The following is a 27,473-nucleotide window of genomic DNA, read 5'->3' as shown; positions in this document are numbered from 1 at the left end:
ACAGATGCTGAAAGTGGATGAGAGGGGTTGAATCACTTGACTGCCTATTGTAGTCCTTCTTTGGAAGCACATTGGAAGACAAGATATTGGGCTAGGAGAATTAGTTTAACCAGATAAAGTCAACCTTTTGTTCAGCAAAAATTAAAATAGGTTTTTGCCTTTGAGAATGGTTTAATATGATAGTATACTGTCCCTTACTGACTATTTGAGAATGAAGTTTTACACACAAGAAATGAGATGCAAAAAAGCATTGAGGGCTGGAGTGAGGCAAAATAGCAGTTGCAAAAGGCAATTCTCTTTAATGGATCAAATGAAAACAAAGTTTTGACACCAGGCTAGGCAATCTATCCGACTGGCAGCTACAATGATCCATCCGAATAAACTTGTGCTATCAAAACAAGAAGTGAAAAGCAAAAATTCCAAAATAAAAATCACAATAAAATATATAGTAAAGCTATTCTAGAAACACGGCTGTCATTGCTAAAGCCACTAGCAACTATTTACTTGTAAGTACTTTCAATGAATATTTACTATGCACATGGGCATCCACTCTGCAGTTGCACCCGGAGGATCCAAGGGGGAAAAGAAGAACTGGCGCTTACGAGTAGCCGCGGGTGCTTTGCAGAGAGCTGCTCTCTTGTAAGTCTGTGCTACCGGTAGCAGTTTCTGATCCGGCCGCCAGCTGTTCTGCAGCTTGCAGGGGCGGGGCGGGGGCTGGAAGAGGCGGGGGCGCTGGGGAAGGGGTGCAGCGCAAGGAGCGGCGCGGAGGCAGCAGAAGCCGGGTGGCCGCGCTGAGAGCAGCACGCGGCGCGGGTGGCAGGCAGCGCGAGGCAAAGGCGCCGCGCTGCGCAGCCAAGCGATTGCTAGCAGGGGCGGCAGCGGGGCAGCGATTTGCCTCCCTGCAGAACTGACGCGCATGGGCACAGCAGGGCCAATGGTTAGCCAGCGGGGCCCTGCGCCCCGCCCCGTAGCGCCTGCCCCGGGCGTAACTCCTCCCCCTCCCACCACTTCGCTCCCCCGCCCCGCCCCGCCCTCTGCTGTACAGCGCAGGCGGCAGAACCCGACCCTAAGTAAGGGCGGGGCAAGAGCAGCGGTTTTGGGATTGTTACCGCGCATGCTCAGTCGAACCCAAGCGGCACCACATTCTTTCTACGCCTGACGTAGGTAGTGTGGGGACGTCTCGGGGCTTCCGTACCCGGCTCATAGCCCCGCAGCGTGGGCTCTTTCCGCCTGGCGGCTCACGTCACGTTCTCCGCGCCGCCCGCTGATGAACTACAATTCCCAGGAGTGAGCGGGGCTGCAAGACTCACTCTCCCAGCGTGCCCCGCAGCGGAGTGTGCGCATGCGTCCTGGCCGCTACCGAGCCAGGGCCCCGCTTTGACCTACAGTAGCAGGAGACGATGGCGGCGGCCGCGGGGCTCCCGGGGAAGGTGACCGGCAGCGCCGCCCCCGCATCCGGGCTCGCGGGGAGGAACAGGGCCTGCCCCCCCCCCCAGTCCAACGGTTCCTCGGCGGCCGTTGTCGCCCCCCCACCCGCGAGCCAGGCTCGGGCTCCTGGCTTCGGCGGGACGTGGGGGAGGCGGGTTCGCTCGGGCTCGCCAGGCGGCCCCGGGGGGTGGCGCGTGGCCCAAGCGCGGGCGGGAACCCCGGGGACACACGCGCCGGGCCTCGGGCCTTTCCCTCCGGAGTCGCCTAACTCGAGTTTTCCGTCTCGCCCTCCTCCAGCTGCGCTTCTTCAGCACCGCCCTCGCCCGGCCCGCCGCGCCGCTCGTCAAGGTGCGTCCGCTCGCTCCCCCGCCCGGCCCCTTCCCCCGCCCCGAGCTTCGCTGCCCCGGGGCGCGAGTGCGGCAGCGCCGCTGGCTGGGGACAGGCAAGTGCCGCTGTGCGCGCCTAGGGGGACTGCCAAGAGCGTCTGTGCCGCCTGCACCTGAAAGGCGGCACCGGCTTCAATGGGGACGCCTGACGTGGAACAGATTTAAACCCCTTGAGTGCCCTGGAATAGCAAGCAAAATGCAGGACAATGTAGCACTTTAAAGACTAACAAGATGGTTTATTAGGTGATGAGCTTTCGTGGGCCAGACCCACTTCCTCAGATCAAAATGGAATAGCAGCGCTGCTTAACTGAGCTGCCTATAAGTTATGTTAACGCAGCTTATGGTTAAGCTGGTTATTTTTGGTTGAGTTTCTCTTGTAATTCTGAGATGTGAAAGAATGAAGTATCATATTGCTGCCAGCTTTTGACTCTTCCGTGTTGTTCCTTTCTGGTATCACCCCTTGACAGAGTAGGTGAATGACGGGATAGAACCCTTTTTTCAGTACATGCCTCCTAACCCCATACTGTCTGTTGAGTACTAGGAGGGATTTTCTGTGTGTCTGTACCTTCCAGTGTAGCAGCAGCAGCAGAAATGCTTTCTATCAAAAACGGAATTCCTTTTACCAGGGCTTCCTGTTTAAAGTGATTTGAGTGACCACTCTGCTGCAATCCTTTTAGCATTCTAACTAATTGAAACTGTTTTAACTGTGTGAAGTTAAGCTTGATGATTCTACCAAAGAACTGTTCAGAAAACTGAGTTAAATGGTGTATTTACTGGGGTCAAGATTTTCAAGTGATTAGTAACTTTGGGTGACCAGCATAACATTAATAAAGGACCCAGCATCAAGGATGGAAGAGGGGCTGCTAGGAAGGTAATATAAGATAGGGACAAAGAGCAGCCTGAGCCACCTGTTTGCGTGGTGCTGAGACTTTCTAAGTTTGAGGGCTCTGAGAACTGCCTTTGCTGTATTGATATGGGCTTTCTGTTTTACACTAGTGACTGAGTATCAGAGGAGTAGCTGTGTTAGTCTGATCTGCAAAAGCGGCGAGGAGTCCTGTGGCACCTTATAGACTAACTGAAGTGTAGGAGCATAAGCTTTCGTGGGCAAAGACCCACTTCGTCTGCATCTGACAAAGTGGGTCTTTGCCCACGAAAGCTTATGCTCCTACACTTCAGTTAGTCTATAAGGTGCCACAGGATTCCTCTCCACTAGTGACTGAGACTCGATTAGTCACTACCTTCTCCCCCCCTCACCTCCACCAGAGGCAGCAAGTAGAGGTGGAGCAGGAGCTGGTGCTGGGGGAAGCCGGCTTAAAATCCAGTTGCCCCTAGCGCTGTCTCTGGGGGGCAGGGGAAGCAGAGGCACAGCGGGGGAAACAGTGCTAGTGGGATTTGAAGCAGTCCCCGCTCATGGCTGCTATTTCCACTGCAGCGTTTCAACACTGTTGGGCTCTTGCTACATTTCAAAGGCTGAAGTGCCACAGTGGGATCATGGGGTGAGTGGGAACTGCTTGAGCCCCCCACTTGCCCGGTGCTCCCTGCGGTGCACCCCCCCCCCCCCGGGAATACGAGCCAGTGCTAGGGGGAACCAACTTAAAAGTTGAATCCTCCCAACAGTGTCTCCGGGGTGTTCTCACATCTTCTCTCCCCCCCCCCCCATCAGAGGCAGCGGGGGGGGGGGGGGAAGGAATATGGGGGCCCCTGTCTGTTGGAGCAGCCTCTGTTCAAAGCAGCCAGGACTAGTTGTGGGCAGGAGCTACTAGATTCCACACAAGCTGGGACCAAGTAGTCCCAGCTGGCATGGATGCTGTGCCTCTACATTTTAAATGTAAGACCCCAGGGGCTCTTACTACAGTAAACTTCTGATAATATGGCACCTTTAGGACCCAGGGGGTGCCGGATTATCAGATTTGCCGGACTATCGTAAGGGGGGGGCTATGAGGAGTCTGGGGTGGGGGGATGCCACCCCAGGCCCCTCATAGCCCCCCCTTCCGATAGTCCGGCTCTGTCCCAGGCGTCCCTGATTCAGCTGCTGCTGGTCAGTTTCAGCAGCGGCTGAATCGGGACACCTGCAGCAGAGCAGCTGGAGTGCTGCCGGGTTGGTCCGGTAGTGCCGATCCTTGGCACGGCGAGACCAACCCGGCAGCCCCCCAGCTGCTCTGCCCCAGGTGTCGTGATTCTGCCGCTGCTGAAACTGACCAGTGGCTGACTCCGGGAAGCCTGAGGCAGAGTTGCTGTGCCCCAGGCTTCCTGGAATCAGCCCCTGATCAGTTTCAGCAGCGGCTGACTTGGGTACACCTAGGACAGAGCAGCTAGGGCACTGCTGGGTTAGTCTGGTAGCACCAACCCTTGGCACTGCGAGACCAACCCAGCAGCACTCCAGCTGCTCTGTCCCAGGTGTACCCAAGTCAGCTGCTGCTGAAACTGATCAGGGGCTGATTGGGAAGCCCGAGGCAGAGCAACTCTGCCTCACACTTCCTGGAGAGTCAGCCGCTCGTCAGTTTCAGCAGCAGCTGAATCGGGGACAGCTGGGGGATGCTGCTGGGTTGGTCCCGCAGCCCCGAGTTACCTCCTGGAGTTACCCCCATTGTGGCTCTGCAGAGTGGTCCAATCAACTAATCATATAGTCGATACAAATTGTATCAACTCTAAGTTTAACTCAGTGACCACAATTTAACATCTTAACTGTAGTCTAAAGATTGGGGTAGTATTGCTCCCTCCTGGTGGGGAGTTCTCGACTGGAGGGCTCCAATGCAAGTAGAGCCCTCCACGTGGCAGCTCAGGGAGAAATATAAGTACAGGCAGTCCCCGGGTTACGTACAAGATAGGGACTGTAGGTTTGTTCTTAAGTTGAATCTGTATGTAAGTCGGAACTGGCATCCAGATTCAGCCGCTGCTGAAACTGATCAGTTTCAACAGCAGCTGAATCTGGACACCAGTTCTGACTTACATACAGACTCAACTTAAGAACCCCAGGCATCCCCAAGTCAGCTGCTGCTGAAACTGATCAGCAGCTGATTCCAGGAAGCCCGGGGCAGAGCAACTCTGCCTCGGGCTTCCTGTGGTCAGTTTCAGCAGCGGCTAACTTGGGGACGCCTGGGGCAGAGCAGCTCGGGTGCTGCTGGGTTGGTCCAGTATCGTGGCCGCTCCTCAGTGCTACTGGACCAACCCGGCAGCACCCCAGCTGCTCTGCCCCAGGTGTTCTGATTCAGCTGCTGTTGAAACTGATCAGCAGCAGCTGAATCAGGACTCCTGGGGCAGAGCAGCTGGGGTGCTACCGGGTTGGTCCAGTAGCACTAGCTGCGTCCCCTCCCCCCCAGCAGACCAGGGAGACGCGGAGCAAAGCGGCGGAGGACCCGGGCCGGACCGCGGCGCTTCCAGATCAGCGCCGCAGTCCGGCCCGGGTCCTCCGCGGCTTTGCTCAGCGTCTCCCTGGTCTGCTGGCTCCCCCAGCAGACCAGGGAGACGGGGAGCAGCTTTTCTCGCCCCGGAGGAGGTGGGCGGCGGGACCAGGCGTCCCGCTGCTCCAGTCCTCCGGGGCGAGAAAAATCCCCGTTCGTTACTGCGGATCCGACATAAGTCGGATCCGCGTAACTCGGGGACTGCCTGTATGTTGAAGGCTCTGGAGTATGGTTCCAGGAGTCAGTGGATCTAGGGCCTAAACCCAGAGAGCGAGCATAGTCCTTTGTGGCTTTTTGTTTAATTTCATCCAACTATCACAGGGAGTTAAACCATTCATATCATCTATCCCATGAATGTAAAAAACAAAAATCTTAGTTTTTCACTTGTGGTAGGGCAAAACGTTTAAGGCTGCATCTAGACTGGCATGATTTTGCGCAAATACTTTTAACAGAAAAGTTTCTGTTAAAAGTATTTGTGCAAGAGAGCATCTACACTGGCACGGATGCTTTTGTGCAAAAGACATATTTTGCGCAAAAGCATCCGTGCCAGTGTAGACGCTCTCTTGCACAAGAAAGCTCCGATGGCCATTTTAGCCATCGGGCTTTCTTGCACAAGAAGTTAACTTGCCTGTCTACACTGGCACGGATACTTTTGCGCAAGAGGGCTTATCCCTGAGCGGGAGCGTCTAAGTATTTGCACAAGAACCACTGATTTTGTACAGTACAAAGTCAGTGCTCTTGCGCAAATACTTGTGGCCAGTCTATACAGGCAGCAAGACTTTGCGCAAAAGCCAACGCTTTTGCGCAAAATCTTGCCAGTCTAGACGCAGCCTAAGTGTAGGAGTTTCTTCCTCTTCTCTGCTCCCCTTCCCTCCCCACCCCAAAAGTTGTTCATCTCCTGGTAAGCCTGCTTTGAGAGAGTAGCTTTCTCAGACATTCTCAGACCTGCTTTTGTTTTGTTTTTAAAGCCTCCAATCCAGGTTTATGGAATGGAAGGTCGCTATGCTACTGCTCTCTACTCTGCTGCTTCTAAGCAGAAGAAATTGGACCAGGTAGAGAAAGAGCTTAGTCGAGTATCGGTAAGTAGGCTTTGTTCAGTTAATTCTCAATTTTAAGCTATAAATTAAATGTTGTGGAAATGTTTGTTCTTGTATTTTCCCCCTGTTCAGTTATGGAGAAGGAATTTCTCAGTCTGTAGCAAATATTAAACATAGCAAATTTAAAAACATCACCGCTCTTGCTCTCTTGTGCTAGTTCTCAATACTGACCCTTATCTTACATTTTTATTAAGCAGCCTTGTTTGAAAGTAGATTATTTTAATGCAAACTTGATACCTTTTAAACTTGTTCCAGCAATGTCCATATAAGGAATCTACAGTACATTTCAATGCATTCTGCAGATCAGTCCTGTTGTCTGCACTTGTTTTCATATTTGCTGTTGACGGGGGCAGGCCTACACTAAAAAGGCTGCGGCTGTACCATTGTAGTGTTTTAATGAAGACACTGTGCTGATGGAAGATTGCTTTCCAATCAGCATACTTAATCTACCTCGAAGAGATGGTAGATTCTACCACCAACATAACTTTCTTGTCAACATAATGTGACTACACAGGTGCTTAAGTCAGTATAATGTTTCTCTGGGGGTGAGGATTATTCACACCTCTGAGCAATGTAATTATATTGCAGTAATTCTGTAATGTAGACCTGCCCTGAGATTTTTGTATCATATTCTTTTCTTTGGGCATGGGGGATTTTCTCCTTGTATATCTTTCCTAACTTACTGAGAACTAGATGTATAAGAAGCTTAATATTAGTACTGTATGTTTTTACTCTGATTTTAAACTGTTTCAAAGTTCATTTAATCTAAGCCTGTGCATTTAATCTAAGCCTGTGCATCTTCCAAGGATGTGTGTGAAAATGTGTACACAAAATTTTCTATTGGTTATCATGTTATCTGTATTTTTTTCTTTAGACACTTCTGAAGGATCCCAAATTGTCTAGTGTTGTCCTGAATCCTCATATAAAGAGTGTAATTAAACAAAAAACTGTAAATGATATTTTAGTAAAAGAGAAATTATCTCAGATCACAATCAACTTTATGAGTAAGTAGTCATTGATAACTAAAGTCTGAGCATTATACTAGCAAATGCTATTTTTCATGACCCAATCTACTTGCATTGTCTTCATTTCTTAAGCATGTATGTAAAACGAAACTATTGAAGCATTTTGGTATTTTCTGTGGTTAGTTCTATTGCGTTTTTAAATTAATTTGTATTGAATATATTTTTCATATGTAACTTGTTTTCAAAATTGAAATGTCTTTTTCCAGAAGTGCTGGCTGAAAATGGTCGCTTGCAACGGACTCCAGATGTAATTTCTGCTTTTGGAAAGATCATGAGTGCATACCGTGGAGAAGTGCTCTGCTCGATCACCACTGCTAACGTAAGCTAGAAACATATAAAAACTGCAGGATTGACTTCATTAGTAATGACTGCATTTTTTTTTCCTTTCTAGGCAACCTGAATAGGTTGAGCTTGCCTATGCTTGAGAAATGAACAGCACTGCATGTTCACTGTACCTGAAAGTTACTTACACACTAACTATTGACCAGAAAACAAAACTGTTGCACATTTTTTTTTTCTTAGTTGACACACAATTGTTGGAAAACAATTTAATTAACCAGGGCAGTATGGGGGACAAATGATTGAGCAAAACCACAGGAGGAATTTCTCAAGAGTAGTAGGCAAACCTGCTCTTTTTGTCCTTGGTGTGTCTGAAGCGGAAGCATGACTCACAGGTCAGAGAGCCAGTGGATCTTGTATTTTTTACCTGTAGGTCACTAGCTTGTTTAGTGGGCAGAAACTAAATACAGTAAACTTCCGATAATCCAGCACCTTTAGTATCCAGAGGGTGCCGGATTGTCAGATACGATGGACTATTGGAAGGGGGGGCTATGAGGAGTCTGGGGTGGAGTGGAGGGATGTACTCCTTGGCGCTACGGGACCAACCTGGCAGCACCCCAGCTGTTCTGCCCCAGGCTTCCCCGATTCAACCACTGCTGAAACTGACCAGTGGCTGACTCCGGGAAGCCCGGGACAGAGCAGCTGGGGTGCTCTGCCCCGGGCTTCCCGGAGTCAGCCGCTGGTCAGTTTCAGCAGCAGCTGAATCGGGGAAGCCATGGGCAAAGCAGCTCCAATTGTCCGGCTGCCCGGAGCACTTCCAGGTTCCAGATGGTGCTGGACCATTGGATGCCAGATGACTGGAGTTTTACTGTACCTATGGTTTTGTTTCCTAGTAAGCCTGAAAACCTAGGACTGAGTTGCCAAGCTTAAATAATTCAGCATTTCTGTTTTGTGATTACAAAGCACACAGCTCTCTGTATCTGCAATTTCAGACTAAAGCATTGATGTGAGATGAAAGACCAGCTTAGTTAGCCCCTTACAGGAAACGTGAAAAAGCTTGCATATGTGTTTTGGTGCACAAGTTCTCTCTATGCTCTTAAGTTTATGGCAAAAATAACACTCTCGTGTTCATACCTGCTGTGTTATGGCTTTTAAAGGTACCCATGGCACAGTTTGTTTATTTTTCAATAACATACCAGCAAAACAACTAGAATCTGTAAGTGCTGCTTCTCTCTGCAAAATCTGTTCTGATTCCAAGTGTGGGTCCCATCTCCACAGTAGTTGAATGCCTTTCAGAACTTCCTGACTACATCTTTTTTCTGAGAGGTAGGAAAGTATCCTACCCATTTACAAAATGGAGAACTGAGGTAATTGCAATTCTCAACTTGGCCACAGCCTTCGTGTATGACCTTGGGCAATCGGAGTGCAGTCCCAGTTCAGTAATAAAACCACTTAATCATCTTTCCTATCTTTAGTATGTTTGCAGCCACGTACTTCTGCCATTTGCTTTAGTAAGATGTTATCAAATTATTGCTTGTGATGCATTCCTGGTGGCATAACGTCTATTCATGTAATTAAGTAGAACTAAAACTTAATTGGTCCAAGATATGCCAAACAAATTCTACTTTCTCTGCTCTCCCGTCTTAACTGTTATTATCCAAAAGCATTACACAGTGCTTTTTCTTCCTTTAGACCCATCTCTACCTTGGGTATTACATTTGGGAACAGGAAATTAAGGCATTTAGTACATTTAATATTTAAATACAGCTCTTTATTTTCTATATTTTTTTCCAGCCCTTGGATCAGGCCAGCCTCACTGAATTAAAAACAGCTTTGGGTGGCTTCTTGGCTAAAGGAGAAGTCTTAAAACTGGAGACCAGGGTAAGGACCTGTGGATAAATTCTATAAAGTGAAGCAGTTTCTCTCAGACATATCTGAGCTACAGATTTCACTGAAAGATCTATTGTAAATATATCTTATGTATTTTAGTCTCACTTGGTCTAGTGAAAGTAAATGTACATTAAACTGCTTTATATTATAAATGCAGTGGCATTTTAATAACTGCTAAACTTGCATCAATCACGGTAACTTTAAGTATGAGATTCCTGTTGGACAAATCTTTTATTATTTCTTGCATAGAAAAGATACACTTGAACGTTTGGTCATTGGAATTTTAATTAGATATGTTTAACTTTTCCTTCTTCCTAGACTGATCCCTCAATCCTAGGTGGAATGATTGTCAGCATTGGGGATAAATATGTTGACATGTCAACAAAATCCAAGATTCAGAAACTGACCAGAATCATGAAAGATACTGCTTAACATCTTATCCAACTGTTTTACACAGTGAACATGTCAATCTATGGAAACAATAAAATATTTCTCCTTCAATAGACTGTAGTGTTTGCTTATTTTGTATAGAGTGATTAACACTGAAGTGCAGCCTTACAGACAGCAATCTCTTGAGTTAGTCTGTAAAGAGCTTCAGTTACAGAGCTCTGTTGAGCCACCTTGTAACTCTTGGTTTGGAAAATGGGCTTGACCTGAATATAGTTGTGTAATTCTGAAGGCAACATAGGATTTTTTTCTGTAAAAGTTGGCTCAAACTGTTGAGGATTGCACTGCATTAGTTATTCCTCCTGTCTTTTAATCCAGAAACAGTGTTCGGATAGGGCAGTACAGGGATAAAGGCTCTATAAATGCCAAAAGATTAAATGTACCGCTGTACAATTCAGTCTATTTTCAGACTGGAACAGTGTAATGATTAAACTGCCATCAGTTGAAAACAGGATACGATTGTCATGAAGCTGATGAAATGTGAAACAAGAGCCCCTGTTACCAATGACAGTCACAACAGCCAAGTATATAAAATTATAAATAGACATGTTTCAGCCAAGTCATCCACATACCATACTCTTTATATATAGTCCAAACTACTGATTAAACAATTACCTAAAGATCTCATTTGCTACATGTACTGACACTTTCCACTTTAAAAATATTCCTTACATCTTCAAAATCAACCTATTAAAAGTAGATAACTACTTGTAAGGCTTCATTGTAACAAAAAATTATCTGGATACTAATTCTCAGCTTTCGGGGGGGGCGGTGTGTCTTGTTTTTTGTTTTTGTTTTTAAATAGGCTTACCTTCCAAAAATCCACAGCTATTTTTTATTTAGGTAATCTGGACTAGTTCTGAAAACAAATTTTAAATGTACTTACCTCAGGCTATATCTGTGCTACAGAGATTTTCTGGGATATTTGAGGTATCTGGGAAAAACTCTGCCGCGTCCAGGGAATATATCTGCTTTTTCAGATCAGTTTCTGAAAAAGCAGGTGAGCTTTCAGAAGCCCTGTATTCCTCATTTTATGAGGAATAAGGACTCTTCCGAAAGAGGAGGTTTTTCCCACTTTTGGCCCCATGTAGATGGAAAAGACTCTTCTGAAAAAAATAATCTGAAAAAGGTATGCACATTGTGGTTTGCAGTACCTTTTTCCAAAAATTAACTGCAGTGTAGACATAGCCTCAATTGTAAGATATCTAATATTGAGTGCCCTTGACTGATGCTGCTGAGAGAAGACATGGAAATGGCAATGCTGTTATCTGCAGATGTTAACTCTTACTGCAGCCTGTTATATGATCAACCACATCTGCTCTTTTTTCCTCTTTAAATAAAAGGACAAATGGAAATTAGATGGCTTAGCAATATTTGGAGTGGGTAGAAGGAGAGGATTGAGCTCTGTTGGAAGCTGCACACTCTTCCCCAATAAATCAGACTACACATACTGCTTAAACTGCTACATTTCTTAAGTAGTAAGAGTTCTTCTAGTACGGGGGGTGGGAAATAATTTTTGCCCAGGGGCCACTTCAAAAAATTTTGAAGTAGCCCTAGGCCATCCCATCCCCAGACCATGCTTCCTCATGGGATGAAAGAGCCCCTTTTGCCCCCCTCTTTCCCATGGCACCAGTGACTTGGAAGAGGTTCCCATGCTCCCCCACCCCCAGGTCAATCAGGGCCTGGGGGCAGGGAGCCTGGGAAACCTCCTCCCACCCTGCGAGGAGCATGTGGCACTTTGAAGTGCTGGGGCAGGGCAAAGGAAGCTTCACGCAGCTCCTCTGCCCCCAGACTCTGATTGGCCTGGGTGGGGGAGGTGCCTCCTCTACTCTTCCCCCCTGTGTGCAGCACTGCAAAGCATCCTGGCAGGGTGGGAGAAGGCTTGGCATGCTCCCCCACCCCCCAGGCCAATTAAAGCTGGGGGGGCAGAGGAGCAGCAGGGCCTCTGTGGGCTGGATCTGGATCTGCTCCTGGAGGCCCTTTTGCCTCACCCCTGTCCTAGTGGAAGGATGACCAGCCTCCCCAAAAAAGGAGAAAACACACAACTTCAGGCTGAGGAAGGCCCTTTTCCCCTGCAGTGAGTGCCACTGATATCCATTTCTTACTTTATTCTAAGACCCCATCATAGACTACAGCAGCACACTAACTCCTCCATCTCAATTCAAGTGCTATCTGGATCCCATCTCTGTAATTTAGGAGTAAACCGAGGATAAGGATGAAGACTGGGGAAGTCTATGAGCACTGCCACTGTTTGTGTGACTTGAACTTGCAACTGCTATCTATTTCCACATTTATAAAATGAGGACAAACTCAGTTCTTCAGAGGGGCTGCTACACTTTGTATTTATAAAGATAAGAAAGCCTTGAACTAAGTATGCTCTTTGTGCCAAACCTGAATAAAAAAATTGTATTTCCCTACGTATTACTATTATACAAATCTCTAAAAGTATTTGAGTCAAGCTTTAACATAAATTTGATATGACAATTCATTGTAAAAAAAAAAATTAGGTTTATTTCTGCATACTTTCACTTACGCTACTACAGTTTAGTGTGTCAAACAAGAATAGACTCTTATTTGCAATGTTAATTTTATTGAATACACCAGAGGAAGCAGATGTAACTTCTACAAAAGGAATACTTTTTTAAAAACTCCTTTCTTGGACCTAGTTCATAAATAGAATAACTTAACCAAGTGAAGCAAAGGAAACAGCAGCTTCAAAAATACTTAAGCATGTTTGAGAGAGACACTACTGTTCCTTCATGGTATGAAATATAACCTGTTGAAAAAATGACAGCTTGGAATGGATAGTGAAGAACATATCTAAATTAGCCATACAAATGTATTTCCTAAGAAAAGAAAATTAACTTTTTCCCTGTTGATATGGATCTGAGACAAACATATCACAAGTATACCGTACAATACTTCCTTTTTTAAAGGAAACTAAGCAATACCATTATTTGGCAACAACAAGCGCACCAACAAGTAAGGGAATTTCCCCTTTTATGCATTAACATTGAAAAACACAATGGATTACCTTTTTCAACAACCTACCACCACTACTCGGGTAGTCTACAGAATCTATTAATTTTAGAAAAGAGCATGTAAACCTCTGAACTGTACATCCAGTTGGGGAAGACCTTTTAACACTACAGATGTACTGTTGTTTATTTTCTACTGTATTTCCATTTGTTACAGGCCAAAATAATAGAATACTATCATGGCATGTAGTTATTTAAGGATGACAATGAATCCATATGGAGAAGGTCAGCACAGGCTTATGCCCCACTGTAACTAGATATAAGTGGTGCGTAAGCCTTGTGGTGGGCTTCAGCACATAAGTAAATTTAATTGGTAGTACTCTGTGCACCATAAAATGAGAATGCTGCGGAGCTGTTGTGAAAACACCACCACCTACACTTGAGTCTGAAAACAAATCTGTATTTATGGTGGAAAACTAGCCATAGCACCCAGTGAGTCCTGCCTGGATGACCGCAGCTGAACTGACCATGTGCAATCATAAGAACATCCATACTGGGTTAGACCAAAGGTCCATCTAGCCCAGTATTCTGTCTGCCGACAGTGGCCAATACCAGATGCCCCAGAGGAAGGAATCACAACAGGTAATCCTCACGTGATCCCTCCCCGGTCACCCACTTCCAGAAAAACAGAGTCTGGGGCTACCATTCCTACCCATCCAGGCTAATAGCCATTGATGGACCTAACCTCCATGAATCAATCTAGCTCTCTTTTTTTAACCCTGTTAAAGTTCTAGTCTCTTATCCCATGACAACTTACTTTATTTAAGAGCCTTTGGTGAGGGACCTTGTCAAAGGCTTTCTGGAAATCTAAGTATACTATATTCACTGGATCCTCCTTGTCCACATATTTGTTGACCCCCTCAAAGAAATCTAGTAGATTAGTAAGGCATGATTTCCCATTACAGAAACCATGTTGACTTTCCCCCAACAAATTATATTCACCCATGTGTCTGACAATTTTATTCTTCACTGTAGTTTCAACTAATTTGCCCGGTACTGACGTTAGACTTACTGGTCTATAATTGCCAGGATCACATCTAGAACCCTTTTTAAATATTGGTGTCATGGTAGCTATCTCCCAATCATTAGGTACGGAAGCCGATTTAAATGATAGGTTACAAACCACACTTTAGTTCCGCAATTTCCCGTTTGAGTTTTTTCAGAACTTTTGGATGAATGCCATCTGGTCCTGGTAACTAGTTACTGTTAAGTTTATCAATTTGTTCCAAAATCTCTAATGACACCTCAATCTGGGACAACTCCTTAGATTTGTCACCTAAAAAGAATGGCTCAGATTTGGGAATCTTCCCCAACATCCTCAGCCATGAAGACTGAAGCAAAGAATTAATTTAGCTTCTCCGCTATGACTTTATCATCTTTGAGAGCTCCTTTAGAATCTCAATTGTCCAAGGGCCTCATTAGTTGTTTAGCAGGCTTCCTGCTTCTGATGTACTTAAAAAACGTTTTACTATTCCTTTTTGAGTTTTTGGCTAGCTGTTCTTCAAACTCCTTTTTGGCTTTTCTTATTGTATTTTTACACTTACTTTGACTAAATGTATGGTCCTTTCTATTTTCCTCACTAGGATTTGACTCCCACTTTTTTGGTTCTCTTGCTATGTTTTTTAATTTGGGGTATACATTTAAGTTGGGCCTCTACTATGGTGTCTTTGAAAAGTTTCCATGCAGTTTGCAGAGATTTTACTTTTGTCACTACCTTTTAATTTCTGTTTAACTAACTTCCTCATTTTTGTGTGTAGTTCCCCTTCCTGAAATTAAATGCCACAGTGTTAGGCTGCTAAGGTTTTTTTTCCCACCACCGGGATGTTAAATTTTGTTATATTATGGTCACTATTTCCAAGCTGTCTAGTTATATTTACCTCTTGAACCAGATCCTGTGCTCCACTTACTTATGACTAAATCAAGAATGGCTTCTCCCCTTGTGGGTTCCGGAACCAGCTGATCCAAGAAGCAGTCATTTAAGGTATCAAGAAATTTTTTCTCTGCATCCCATCCTGAGGTGGCACATCAATATGGGGATAGTTGAAATCCCCCACTATTATCGAGTTTTTTAATTTGATAGCCTCTTAATCTCCCTTAGCACTTCATAGTCAGAATCACTGTCCTGATCAGGTGGTCGATAATATATCCCTACTGCTATATTCTTATTATTGGAGCATGGAATTACTATCTATAGAGATTCTATGGAACATTTTGGCTCATTTAAGATTTTTATTTCATTTGATTCTAAATTTTTTTTCACGTATAGTGCCACCTCCCCATCAGCACGATTTGTTCTGTCCTTCCAATAGATTTAGTACCCTGATATGACTGTGTTCCATTGATTGTCCTCATTCCACCAAGTTTCTGTGATGCCTATTATATCAATATCCTCCTTTAAAACTAGGCACTCTAGTTCACCCATTTTACTAGTCAGACTACTAGCCTTTGTGTATAAACACTTTAATAATTTGTCACTATTTATCTGTCTGCCATTTCCTGATGTGTTACTCTTTTTCATTTGATTGTTTCTCATTTAATCCGACCCATACTTCCATCCTCTCCTCCTGACTGGAACATAGGGCATCTCTATTAATAGAACCTCCCCTAATAGAAGTCTCTCTCCGATCCACACCTGTTGGCTATCCCCCAGCCCTTGGATTAAAAACTGCTCTACAACCTTTTTAATGTTAAGTGCCAACATTCTGGTTCCATTTTGATTTAGGTGGAGCCCATTCTTCCTGTATAGGCTCCTTCTATCCCAAAAGTTTCTCCAGTTCCTAATAAATCCCTCCCCTCTACACCATCGTCTCATCCACGCATTGAGACTCTGAAGCTCTGCCTGCCTACCCGGTACTGCATGTGGAACTAGAAGCATTTCAGAGAACGCTACCACAGGGGTTCTGGATTTCAATCTCTTTCCTAGAAGCCTAAATTTGGCCTCCAGAACCTGTCTCCTGCCCTTTCCTATGTCATTGGTACCTATATGTACCACGACCACCAGCGACTCCCCAGCACTACACATAAGTCTATCTAGATGTCTCGAGAGATCTGCAACCTTCGCACCAGGCAGGCAAGTCACCATACGGTTCTCCCAGTCATCGCAAACCCAGCTATCTATGTTTCTAATGATTGAATCCTCCATTACTAACACCTGCCTTTTCCTAACGACTGGAGTTCCCTCCCCTGGAGAGAGGATACCCCAACATCCTGTGGAAGGAGGGTCCATGGGATCATTTCCTTCTGCCCTAGTTGAAGGAGACCTGCGATGCTACAAAAAGGAAAGAGACTAAAAGAGGAGTCAGAACACCCTAGGAAACTGTACTGGGCACTAGCACAGTCTGTCTGGCCAGTTGGTGCAAATCATGCTAGTGCACTGTAGTTTTACACCCAGCTTGCTGTGTACCAACTCACCTGCTAGAAAAGTCCAAAGTAGCAGCAAAAAACAGACTGGGCATAAGGAAGGATTGGGCATAAGGATTGATTAAGCATCTTTCACCAGCAGTAAAATGACTGAAGTGAAAGCAAATGAACAGCAGATTAAAAAACCCAGCTGCATTGGCTATTTTTGGGGAAGTTTGCAATAAGCCTGTGATCAAAATGCAACCCACCCCCACAAAGAAAAGGTGGTGGTAATGCTAAGGATGTGTGTCACCAATTTCCTAGACAATTTAAGAAGCGAAAGGATCAGACTTTAGTGGAGCTAGGGATGCAACTCAAATCCTTTAATTTTCTGGTACACTGACAACAAATCTCTGGAGAAAAGAACCCTTTAGTGTCCAATCTGTTTTCTTAGGCTTTGACTATATTTCTTCACTTTCATTCTCATCTGTGCCTATTACAACATTCAGTATGTGCTGTCTGTTAGTATCATCAGACTACTGCTCAAGTAATAATGTCCTTTTACTTGCTTGATGTTTTGAGACCCTAGAATTTAATGCAAAATACACATTTTATAGCTTAAATAAAGTGCAAAGAATTAAGCTGCAGTCTCGACAAAACTTCATTACTAAGTCAAGCAACTATGCTAGTTTAACATATTTCTGACACCTTTTTATGCATTTAAATTAGGTCACATGAATATACAGAACAGTAATTTCTCAAGACCAATTAACACTTTACACAGTATTTGACAACATAGCCATGTTTGTATACTGTATACACATATAGTCACAACATATACAAGTTTATGAAGTTATATATACATTGAAATAGCTGTGTGCATGAACACTTGTGGAAAAAAAGCACATTTCATGTGGAATACTTATAGAGAGAAAATCTCTCAAAGCTAAGATAATTTTGTCCTGATTACCAACTTTTCTGTGTTTCAAAGGTTTTGGGTAGATTAACAGATTAAAATTCCACAGTGGTACACGCTGCAGTATGAGAATGACTAGTGATTCTGGAAAAGTCCATATTTGTTACCTCCCATTTTCAAAATGTATTTAACTTTACAAAAGTTGTATTTACCACAATGATTATTTTCCCCTGATGCTATTCACCAGTAACAAAAAGTCTTTTTCAGGATAAAAATGAGTAAAAAAACGAACATTAAAAAACAGTCCATCATAAAAACTTACGTGGAGAAAATACATAAGCAAATCTAGCAACAGCTTTCTAGAGTTTCAGTCATTTGACATATTATCAGTACAACAATTTGTCTAATCCAACATGCCTGAATTAGGTCACAAACTCTACTCCATATTTTGGAGCAAACAGTCTGTCATTACACCCTCATTATAGTTGGAAAATATAGACTACTTTTGAGTCCTGAATCAACTTGTATAACTGTGATAGAAATGTTAGCCGTGTTAGTCTGGGGTAGCTGAAGCAAAATGCAAGCCAATGTAGCACTTTAAAGACTAACAAGATGGTTTATTAGATGATGAGCTTTCGTGGGCCAGACCCACTTCCTCAGATCAAATAGTGGAAGGACTATTTCCTTCCACTATTTGATCTGAGGAAGTGGGTCTGGCCCACGAAAGCTCATCATCTAATAAACCATCTTGTTAGTCTTTAAAGTGCTACATTGTCCTGCATTTTGTATAACTGCGTTTCATTATTTTTAAATGTGTTGCTGAAGATCAAGATTTAAATTGTGTCACACTGTAAACAAAATTCTTTAGTGTTCAGTGTTTACAAACCAAATGAATATCCGTTTTTAAAAAGGGAGAAACCTGACCTCAAAACTGCAGCCATATGAAATGCTTTGATTCCAAATCAGCAGAAGCCTGACTTTCTGTTCCATGAATGGCCTATATTTTGTAACCTTCCCTCTCTCTGGGGGTACGTCTACACTACAGTGCTAATTCGAACTAACTTAGTTCGAATTAGTTAATTCGAACTAAGCTAATTCGAACTAACGCGTCGAACTAAAAACTAGTTCGAATTAGCGTTTTGCTAATTCGAACTAGCATGTCCACATTAAGTGGACCCTGAACCGGGCTTAAGGATGGCCGGAAGCAGTGCCGGCAGGGCATCAGAGGAGGACTTAGAGCATGGAGATGCTGTCTCAGGCTAGCCCAGGGCTGCGCTTAAAGGGACCCGACCCCCACCCCGGGCCAGACAGTTCTCAGGGGTGCCCCGCTTGCAAAGCAGTCCTGGCTTGGAGTGCCCGGAGTGCTCACACTGGGCACATCACAGCACTCGGCCATCAGCCCGGCTGCACTTGCCGCAGGCTGCCATCTGGGGAGAGGGGGCAATTGGGGGAGCTGCAGGAGAGCTTCCACCCCCAGAAGCCCGCAGAGCCAGCCCAGTCCTCCCCATCGGGGGCTCGTGCCCCATTACTCCCTCACCTCCTTCCACTTACCCTTCCCTAGCCCCTTTTCTTGATGTACAAAATAAAGGACAATTGTGTTCAAAAATGGAATCTGTCTTTATTGAACAAAACGGGGGGAGACTGGGAAAAGGAGGTGGGAGAGGGGAAGAGAGAGGCTGGGAGAGGGGAGGGCAACTACAATGATCAGGGGTTGGGAACAGGTCCCATATGAAGAGAGGCTAAAGAGACTGGGACTTTTCAGCTTAGAAAAGAGGAGACGGAGGGGGGACAGGATAGAGGTCTCTAAAAGCAGGAGTTGGGTGGAGAGGGTGCATCAAGAAAAGTTCTTCATTAGTTCCCATAAAGAAAGACTAGAGGACACCAAAGGAAAGGAATGGGTAGCAGGCTTCAAACTAGTAACAGAAAGTTCTTCTTCACAAAGCAAAGAGTCAACCTGTGGAACTCCTTGCTGCAGGAGGCTGTGAAGGCTAGAACTAGAACAGAGTTTAAAGGGAAGTGAGATCAAGTCATGGAGGCTGGGTCCATGGAGTGGTATTAGCCAGGGGGTAGGAGTGGTGTCCCTGCCCAAGGTTTGTAAAAGGTTGGAGAGGTATGGCACGAGACAAATGGCTTGGTCACTGTCTTCGGTCCATCCCCTCCAGGGTCCCTAGGGTTGGCCGCTGTCGGCAGACAGGCTACTGGGCTAGATGGACCTTTGGTCTGACCCAGGACGGCCATTGTAAGCTCAGGGCTCAGGGTCGGGGGTCTCAGTGGACCACCTTGATTTTCATGCACACCTGCTCCTGGGTGGCCAGGCTGGCAGCTCTCCTGCTCTAGACGGCCACTTTCCTGTGCCTAGTGCGGAGATCGTGGACGAAGTCCACGATGTCCACACTAGCCCTGGCGGGTGCCCACCTCTTGCGGTCCCTGGCAAGCTCCCGGGAGCCGCCAGCCTGGTCCCGGGAAGAGGGGGAGGACTGGGGGGCATCGGGTGGCTGGCTCGAGCCGTGCCAGGTGCAGGGTCTGCTGGCTGGGTGCTGGCAGGCTTGCACCTGGCACGGGCACCGTAGCCAGCCCGTGCCCCTTTAAGGGGTCCGGGGTCGGGAGGGGGTCAGACGAGTTTCCCTGGTGTTGGCCAGAGTGGCCACCAGGGAAACCTGGGGAGGGCTAGCCTCCCACTAGTTCGAATTAAGGGGCTACACACCCCTTAATTCGAACTAGCTAGTTCGAACTAGGCTTAATCCTCGTAAAATGAGGATTACCTAGTTCGAACTAAGCGCTCCGCTAGTTCTAATTAAGTTCGAACTAGCGGAGCGCTAGTGTAGCGCCTATGAAAGTTAGTTCGAACTAACTTTGTAGTGTAGACATACCCTTGGGGTCAGATAACTTGAATGGACTGTATAATTTAGGCCCCAAATCAGCAAAGTACTCTAGCACATGATTAAGTCTGTCTCTGTTCTGCAAAGTTCACTTTAGCTTGTGCTTAGTGCTTGGATGACTAAAGATGGGATTACTTCTCTAGTTAAATTAAGCATCTGCTTAAATGCTTTGTTGAATCAGAGCCAGAGAGCTGTCATTGTAAATGGCAGGGCTGTTAGATACACTTCTAATAAGAAGCCTAGAAAGTAGGCCCTAAGGTAGTGATACATAAATACATCAATGGTAGTTTGAATAGTACCTCTGTGTAGATCAAATCAAGTGGAGACTGTTTTCCAAAGGTTTGTGTTTAAGGGACAAGACACCTGGGGATAGCCAAGCGCTCGAACAGGGGAAGAAAGCACACTGCACTGAGGTGGAGAAATATAGGCAAGGATGTGCGCGATGTCAGAAGCTAAACATTCCCACATCTTGAATTGGCTATTTTGGAGCCTGCTGCAGAGACAGCCTAAAACACAGGTAGTCAATAAGCAGACCAAATCTGGGCCACCAGACGCTTTTGAATGGGCCCTGAAATCTCTGAACTGCCATATTGTTATTTTGGTGTCAAAAACATTTCTTTGGGCCTTGATTATACCTCAACCAAGCAATATGGATCTTGACAAAAATAATGAATTATCCCTGGCCTAGAAGTGAGCCATCTGCTGTCTAGCACCTTGCTGTATGCTAAGGCTACATCTACACTGCTAAGACCTGCAGCAGCAAGTCTCAGAGCCATGGTCATCTGACTCAGGCTCATGCTATGGGGCTAAAAAATAATAGTGACGTCATTTAGGTCTGGGCTGAAACCTAGGCTCTGAAGTGCAGCAACAGGGAGGGTCTCAGAACCTAGACTCCAGCCTGCACCCGAATGCTTACCCTGCTATTTTAGCCCTGTAGCACAAGCTCTGTGAGCTTGAGTCAGTAGACCCAGGCTCTGAGTTTCACTGCCACAGGTTTTGTTTTTCACAGCATAGCTGTACCCTCAGCATCTTGCTGGAACCCAGGAAGGGAGCTAAACCTCCGCTGGCCTTAATGACACCCTATATCCAACAAAATACAAGCAGGAAAGGAGAGGTTTAGGCAAACTCACTACTATGCTCTGAATGTGAGATGACTGTGTTTGTCCCCAGAGTTACATTACAGGCCTAATCCAATTTTCACTGCAGTCAGCGAGAGCTTTTCTACTGACTTCAATGGGAAATGAATCAGACCTGATGACGAGGATGAATTTTCAGAGAGGAATAATTATCCTCCTTGCTGTTACCAGTATAAACAGGAGAATGGTTTTAGTGACATTGCAGTCAGACAGGCAATACAACTACAGGTTGGGGGAGTCAGTCTTGTGAGAAACAGCTATTTGGCACATTAATGCTGGTGGAAAGATCCAGTTCTTTCTGTAGATATGGTCTGGGCTCAAAAATATATTTATGAGAGTCTTGGGTGCTCAATAGTAGTTGTCAGACTTATGCCAGGAAAGCCAAGAGCCTGAGAGCAGTATTTTTATGTCCAAGGAATCAGTGAAAGAATGCCTTACATTCCAGGGAACTAGGGTTTCCAGATGGTTTAACCAAAAATACTGAACACCCTCCTGCCCTCCCCCGCCAAAAAAAAACCACCGGGGAAAAAATTGTGTTGAAATAAAAAAGGGGGAGGGAAACCGAAGTTGTTGACAAAAAAAAAAATAAAGAAATAAAAAAAAACCCAGCATTGCTTCTTTATGAACAGGGGCTGGCTTCTGCCTCTCTTAACAGGTGTAGTGGTAGAATGAGGGCAACAGTAACAGCAGCTCTTGACTTTCTGAGAGGCAGCTGTTTGCGATGCTACGGCGGCCATCTTCTCTGCCTTCTCTCCCCGCTCCAGACCAGACAGCTCCTCTGCAGAACTAGGTAAGGAGGGGGCAGGTGGGGACGGGGTAGGCCTGGTTGCTGAGGGTTGCCAGGTGTCCAGTATTGACCCAGACAGTCTGGTATTTTCACCCCCTGGCTGGGAAAATATCAGAAAATACTGGACATTTTAGGTGTCCGGTATTTTCTGAAATTTTTTAGCGGACAGGAGGTGAAAATACCGGACTGTCTGGGTCAATACCGGACACCTGGCAACCCTGCTGGGGACTCCTTTTAACATAAGAGACATGCAAGTCCAGGCTGCAGAGTTCCTAGAAAGGTGGCTTTGAAACCCTGATCCTTCAAGAAACCCACTGAATTCAGTGAGGCTTAAGGGATGCAGGAGTCTGCCCACTGGGAACAACTTACAGGAGCAAGCTTTACCAGTGGTTTATTATTATTTATTATTCCGGGCATACATGCCACTGTCGATAATGGTGAAGATCTGTTATGGTGTCCTGGGTCTGAGTTTTTAGACTCAAGTGACAGAAGAGTCCACTTTGGAGGATTTGCTCTTGTATTGTGAGCTCTTTGACATTACACTGGTTAGGACATTCTGCCTTTGCTCACGTCACCATTTTAATCTTTTTCAAGGCTGTTGTCTGGTTACTTCCTTTTACTGACAATTACCAGGCTTCAGACTGAAGAAGTGCCAGGAGACATCAACTCTCCTTGTTAAATTGAATGCACTTAGTATAAGTGAACAGCAGACAGTAGTGAAGGAGACTCCCCTTTATGACTAGACTAAAAGATTTACCTGGAGTTGTTAACTCAAATAAGCTTTGTTTTTCTTCATTTAAATCATTGTCCTGGGGTGGGGCTGGGGATTAAGGTTCAGTTAGCAGGCTGCCCTGGGGAGAAAGGACAACCCCAGCCCTCTCTCACTGCAGCAGCTTGCGGCCATGTGAAAAGCACTTGTCTATAGCCATTGTAGCTCCAGCAGGCACAGCTGGAGGAGGGGTGCATGTCCCCCAGCTGGGGAACAGACACACTACTAGACAAACTCTCTGAAATATTTACTAAATAGCTGTCCCCTTTCTCCATTTGTGCCCCTTACTTGCCCTATGAGGTTATAGCTGCCCCAGTCTCCATCTCTGCCCCCTTGCTGTCCCCTTGTGGTCATTCTGCAATATAAACTGTCCCTCCCATCAGGCTCCTCCTTCTCCATTTTATGAGAAACAATAGAATTCCACACACGTCCCATTATCCTGGCATAACCAAACCCTGATGTTGCCTTAAATTATGATAATAGGAAGCTGCAAACCAATTTTGGTGGTCCTAACTCTTACTGTGTACAAGTTCTTGAACAAACAGTTTCACAGACGGACAGACAGATGCACATTTCTAAAATTGCAGATATTTGGACCAGAGACTAATTGGATTGTTAATTAATGGAACTAAATTAAAGGAATTAGAAGGCCAGTATTGAAGAATAGGATAGCTTTGACCACCCAGCCCTTATGGTGGTGAGTCCCCATCTCCCCTGTGCCTACCTATGGGAGTGGGGAAGTAGAGAATCCATGAGGACCCAAAGGCCCACCTGGACAGGGCATAGTATAACCTTTTGTTTTTGGCCCCTCTGGGGATTCCTCACTTAGATCAGATCAGAATGGTAACCTCTCTGCCTCTACCAAAGCAGGAGCATATAGATAGATCGAGGGTATTGCTTATTCTGAAGGTGTGGGAGCCTCCCTATACCCAGGGATTGTTGCACCCACTTTAATAAGGACATTTTATGTACCTGCCCATTTAACATCACGACGAATCTGCCTAGGTTTGATGTGGTTGTCTCAGAGAAACAAAAACATCAAGCTGGTCCAAATGAACGGTACCTACTGGTGTTTGACTACCCAGACAGATCACTCCATCCTGCCCCTCTACATATCCGTCTGTGTGTATAACAGCCCCTCGCAGAATGATCCTGATCGTTGATGGAATGCGGCTCTATCGCACTTTGGCAGTGATGGGTAACCCAACATGAGATCCTGAGTGGTACAGCGGAAGTAAGTACCCAGAGGAGGGTTTACTGGCCCTGCAGGCAAAGATCGAGGGGTTGGTGGCCAATGCCCAAAGATATATCGGGGCTGGCTGTCTGAGGTACACACAGATAAGGAAACACCGTGGACCATGCCAACCACCTACCTCTGCAGCACTCAACCAGGCAGTAGAGGTCAAGTCTATAATCATGGGCAGCGCAAGTAAGGCAACAAAATATCTTGGGGATGGAGTTGAATAGTGTTTGCCAAATTATGTGGGAAGTTTCGATTATAACATTTATAATAGTGCTGGTGCTGTACTGGTACTTCCAGAGTAAATTAAAACCCCTTAAATTGTTGTATTTAACTTAGTGGGTTAAGGAGAGCCCCAAAGTCAAGAGAAAGGAACTATAAGAGTAAACTGAGGCAGTCCATGGTATCTTGCTGAGAACTGACAAATTCAAATCATTAGGTCAGCCTGAGAAGTAAAACAGTGGCAACCACATTCCAAAGGGCCTCACTTTGATAAGGCCGGTACCAAACAACCGCGCGGGATTGTTTTTACGGTTTGCTTTATTCCTAGGAAATAACCTTGGTTCCAAAGGAGCTAGCTGGCTTTTAGCTCAGAGAATAGAGACTCTTATGTCCATCAGCGAAAGACCTTTACCAAGTTTTTCTAACCACCAATACCGCTGTGATGTGCCAAGAACTGACTGTTGGCCAATGCTTCTCACTGCAAAAAGATTCCTCCATCTCAAAATGATCCTACCCCGATTGCTGATCAGCCTCTCTCTTCTGGTCCTGCTTTCCTACCTGCTGGACACCAGAAGAACCAAAATATTACAGGGTGATGTGCTGGTAACCTCTCCCCTGCATGATGCTGAACCACGACTGTTTCAAGGAAAAAAAGAGGAAAAGTCCGCTCCTCTGACACTGCCAAAGCCCAAAGATTTCTGACTACAAAAGGACATTAAGAACTGACCTTGGTGAAAGAAGCGAAGTATTGTATATTGTCAAGGAGAACTTTGTGGAAGTGGTTTGGGTTTCTCCCTTTGATCTGGACTCTTGTGCTTATGGACAGGTACCATCAGCATGTACCTGCCCTCCCTAATTTGCTTACTAATTATGATATGTTGTGTTATGTTACTAAAATTATAGAACAGCCCCATCATAGAATTATATTGGGGATATTAATGATTATATTGCTTTTGCTTATTAAAGGTTTCATATTTGATTGTTGTTGTAAAAGATATAGTAATAGAAATAGCTTTTATGTTTGTACTAATTATGTAACGTTTAATGAAAATAAAGGTTTAGAAAGGTAGTTGTGCTGTAAGCACAAAAGGGGGGATTGTGGAGGCAGGAAAAGGGAATAAGGGAATTTGTGTGCAGCCATTTTGGTCTTGTTAGCAAGAGAGCAAGAGTCAGGCTAAGTCTGTGGCCTGACAACGTGAGATCTGTAATTAGATGCTGCCTTTGCCTCTCGCCTCCATACGGAGATAAGGATAGAATGCTGACTCTGGCAGAGACCTTGAGATAAGGAGCATCTGGGTGGAACTAAATAACTGTTAGCCATTGGTGTTTGTAATGGGAAGGAGACTAATTGTTGTTATATTTATAGACAGTATATAAACTGCTTCATAATTGCTTGGATTCGAGGATCTGCCTCGGAGGGGGGGGCTCCCCCCTGTCCGAACCAGTTTTTCCCTTGCTGCAGCTCGTAATAAAACTGCCTCTGGCTACTTGTTGCTTAAACACAACGCAGAGTGAAGGCTTGTTTTCTTCCACAAACATAAAGCCAAACTATAGACATACAGTTTTGCCTCTTGTGGGCCCTCTCAATATGTTTTATTGCTATCCACAAAGCAAGAGTATTTTTTCAGGGAAGGCAGTGAATATGTTGAAATGTCACCGTATTATTTTTAGAAAAGATTTCTAGAAAAGCATTACACCACCTACCAAGAAGCTACCACCACATATTATTTCTAAGCAAATGTATTTCACCAATAAAATAGAATCAGCTAACAGTGAACTATGCCTCTATGCCAAGGAGCAGGACAAGGCCTATACATTACATCAGTTCCACCATAGCTCTATTGGGCTACAGAGGATCTTCAATGGTGCAGACTGTCTGCTCAGTGGTATATTTTACCCTCTGTGAATTGGGGTATAGTGAATGAGAATGAAAGTCCCAACTTCTTTCAAGTCTCTGCCAAGTACAGGCTGGAATTTCACTCATCCTGAAGTTTTTCCAAAACCAAAACCACATAGTTCAAAAACACCCTCCTCTCCTGCAATATTCACAGGACTCCATCCTGGAATCTGACCCTTCTTTTGTTCATCAACTTGGTCAACCATTAATCCAAACCAGCAATGCTGTATTTGAATTAAAGTGAATGTAAATGCCAATTAATGTAGCGAATTGGTTGGGATTGTCTCTTTAAAGGAAAAAAGCGGAGTCTATAAAGCCTCTGAATATTGCAGGAGAGGAGTGAACATTTCAGAGCATGGGTCTTTGGGGAAGTTTGGGACTGGCGGTGTGCTGTGATCACCTGCTAACCTTAAGCAAGTCTGGCAAAGATAAAAGCGTGGCTATGATAGCTGTGGGTGGGCTGTTGGATCCAAAGTGGATGAATCACGGCTGTCCATCTTACAGAGACAAAGTGTATGCTGGCTGTGTGCATGTGTCCCAGGCTGCAAATGAAAAATAGCAGAAACATTTTGGGGTACTCAAGGTTATAATACAAGCAGTAATACAATCTCTCACTAGTCTGAATTACACCCCAGAGCATGACAGGGAGAGAAAAAGAAAAGTGGTGTCTCAGTGCCCAGTGATGGGCACTTTGTAGCCTTGATGCACAGGAATTATCCCCTTTGGGATTAGGTCGGTGGTGTCCAACCAGTTCTGAAGCAGTAGCCACTATAGTGTCTACAGTGGCTACTGCCATAGCAAACTAGCCACATTATTCTGAAATAATGAATAGTTGTTCAAGCCAACTAGACACACTGAACCAGCCAAACAGCCACATGTGGCTAATGGCTAGCGTGTTGGACACCATGGTATTAGGTTCTTGTAGCCAATGTAATTAATTTCCTGTGACAGGAGGAGGGAAGCTTTGGGGAACCTCCATGCTCACCTCATTATTATCTTTGTAGATTTCCAATTTGAATTAATAGGGATTAGACACATACATCTCTGTGCCTCAAGATTAGGCTATCATTTGAGACAAGTGATGTTAGCCAGACAAGCCCTCAGATCTGTTACAGTTACAAAATAAAGTGTGATTAGTCATGTTAAGATTAATGCTGGCATTTTCCTAAAAGCTTGTAGGTGTCCAATTCCAACTGAATTTCAACAGAATTTGGGCACCTCCCACAGGGTAATATAAAAATAATAGCTTAGATTTTTCTTTGTGCCCAAGATGGTTCAATTTTTCACTAGAATTCAT

General features: G+C 45.1%; 1 protein-coding gene and 1 long non-coding RNA gene across 2 annotated transcripts; both read left to right on the top strand.

Annotated features, from left to right (window-relative positions):
• The first annotated feature begins 1,253 nt into the window (after positions 1 to 1,253).
• ATP5PO (ATP synthase peripheral stalk subunit OSCP) lies at positions 1,254 to 10,009 on the top strand. The gene is made up of 7 exons (XM_075911309.2): positions 1,254 to 1,430; positions 1,726 to 1,776; positions 6,184 to 6,294; positions 7,187 to 7,316; positions 7,544 to 7,656; positions 9,411 to 9,497; positions 9,825 to 10,009. The coding sequence occupies exons 1-7, from the start codon at positions 1,401 to 1,403 to the stop codon at positions 9,936 to 9,938; spliced, it is 636 nt and encodes a 211-aa protein (XP_075767424.2). The 5' UTR covers positions 1,254 to 1,400; the 3' UTR covers positions 9,939 to 10,009.
• Positions 10,010 to 10,678: 669 nt separating this feature from the next.
• On the top strand, positions 10,679 to 27,453 carry LOC142820976 (uncharacterized). The gene is made up of 4 exons (XR_016348013.1): positions 10,679 to 14,972; positions 21,970 to 22,051; positions 23,903 to 24,051; positions 24,608 to 27,453. It is a non-coding gene; the product is annotated as an uncharacterized LOC142820976 (long non-coding RNA).
• The last annotated feature ends 20 nt before the right edge of the window (positions 27,454 to 27,473 follow it).

The sequence above is a fragment of the Pelodiscus sinensis genome, chromosome 1 (assembly GCF_052426305.1).
Source record: "Pelodiscus sinensis isolate ZL-2025 chromosome 1, ASM5242630v1, whole genome shotgun sequence".
Classification (NCBI taxonomy): Eukaryota; Metazoa; Chordata; order Testudines; family Trionychidae; genus Pelodiscus; species Pelodiscus sinensis.
This window is presented reverse-complemented; position numbering and strand designations above follow the sequence as displayed.

Coding starts and splice junctions, on each gene's coding strand:
- ATP5PO (XM_075911309.2), top strand. CDS start 1,401: ATGGCGGCGGCCGCGGGGCTCCCGGGGAAG. Junction 6,295..7,186: donor AAGAGCTTAGTCGAGTATCG/GTAAGTAGGCTT, acceptor TTTTTTCTTTAG/ACACTTCTGAAGGATCCCAA. Junction 7,657..9,410: donor GCTCGATCACCACTGCTAAC/GTAAGCTAGAAA, acceptor ATTTTTTTCCAG/CCCTTGGATCAGGCCAGCCT.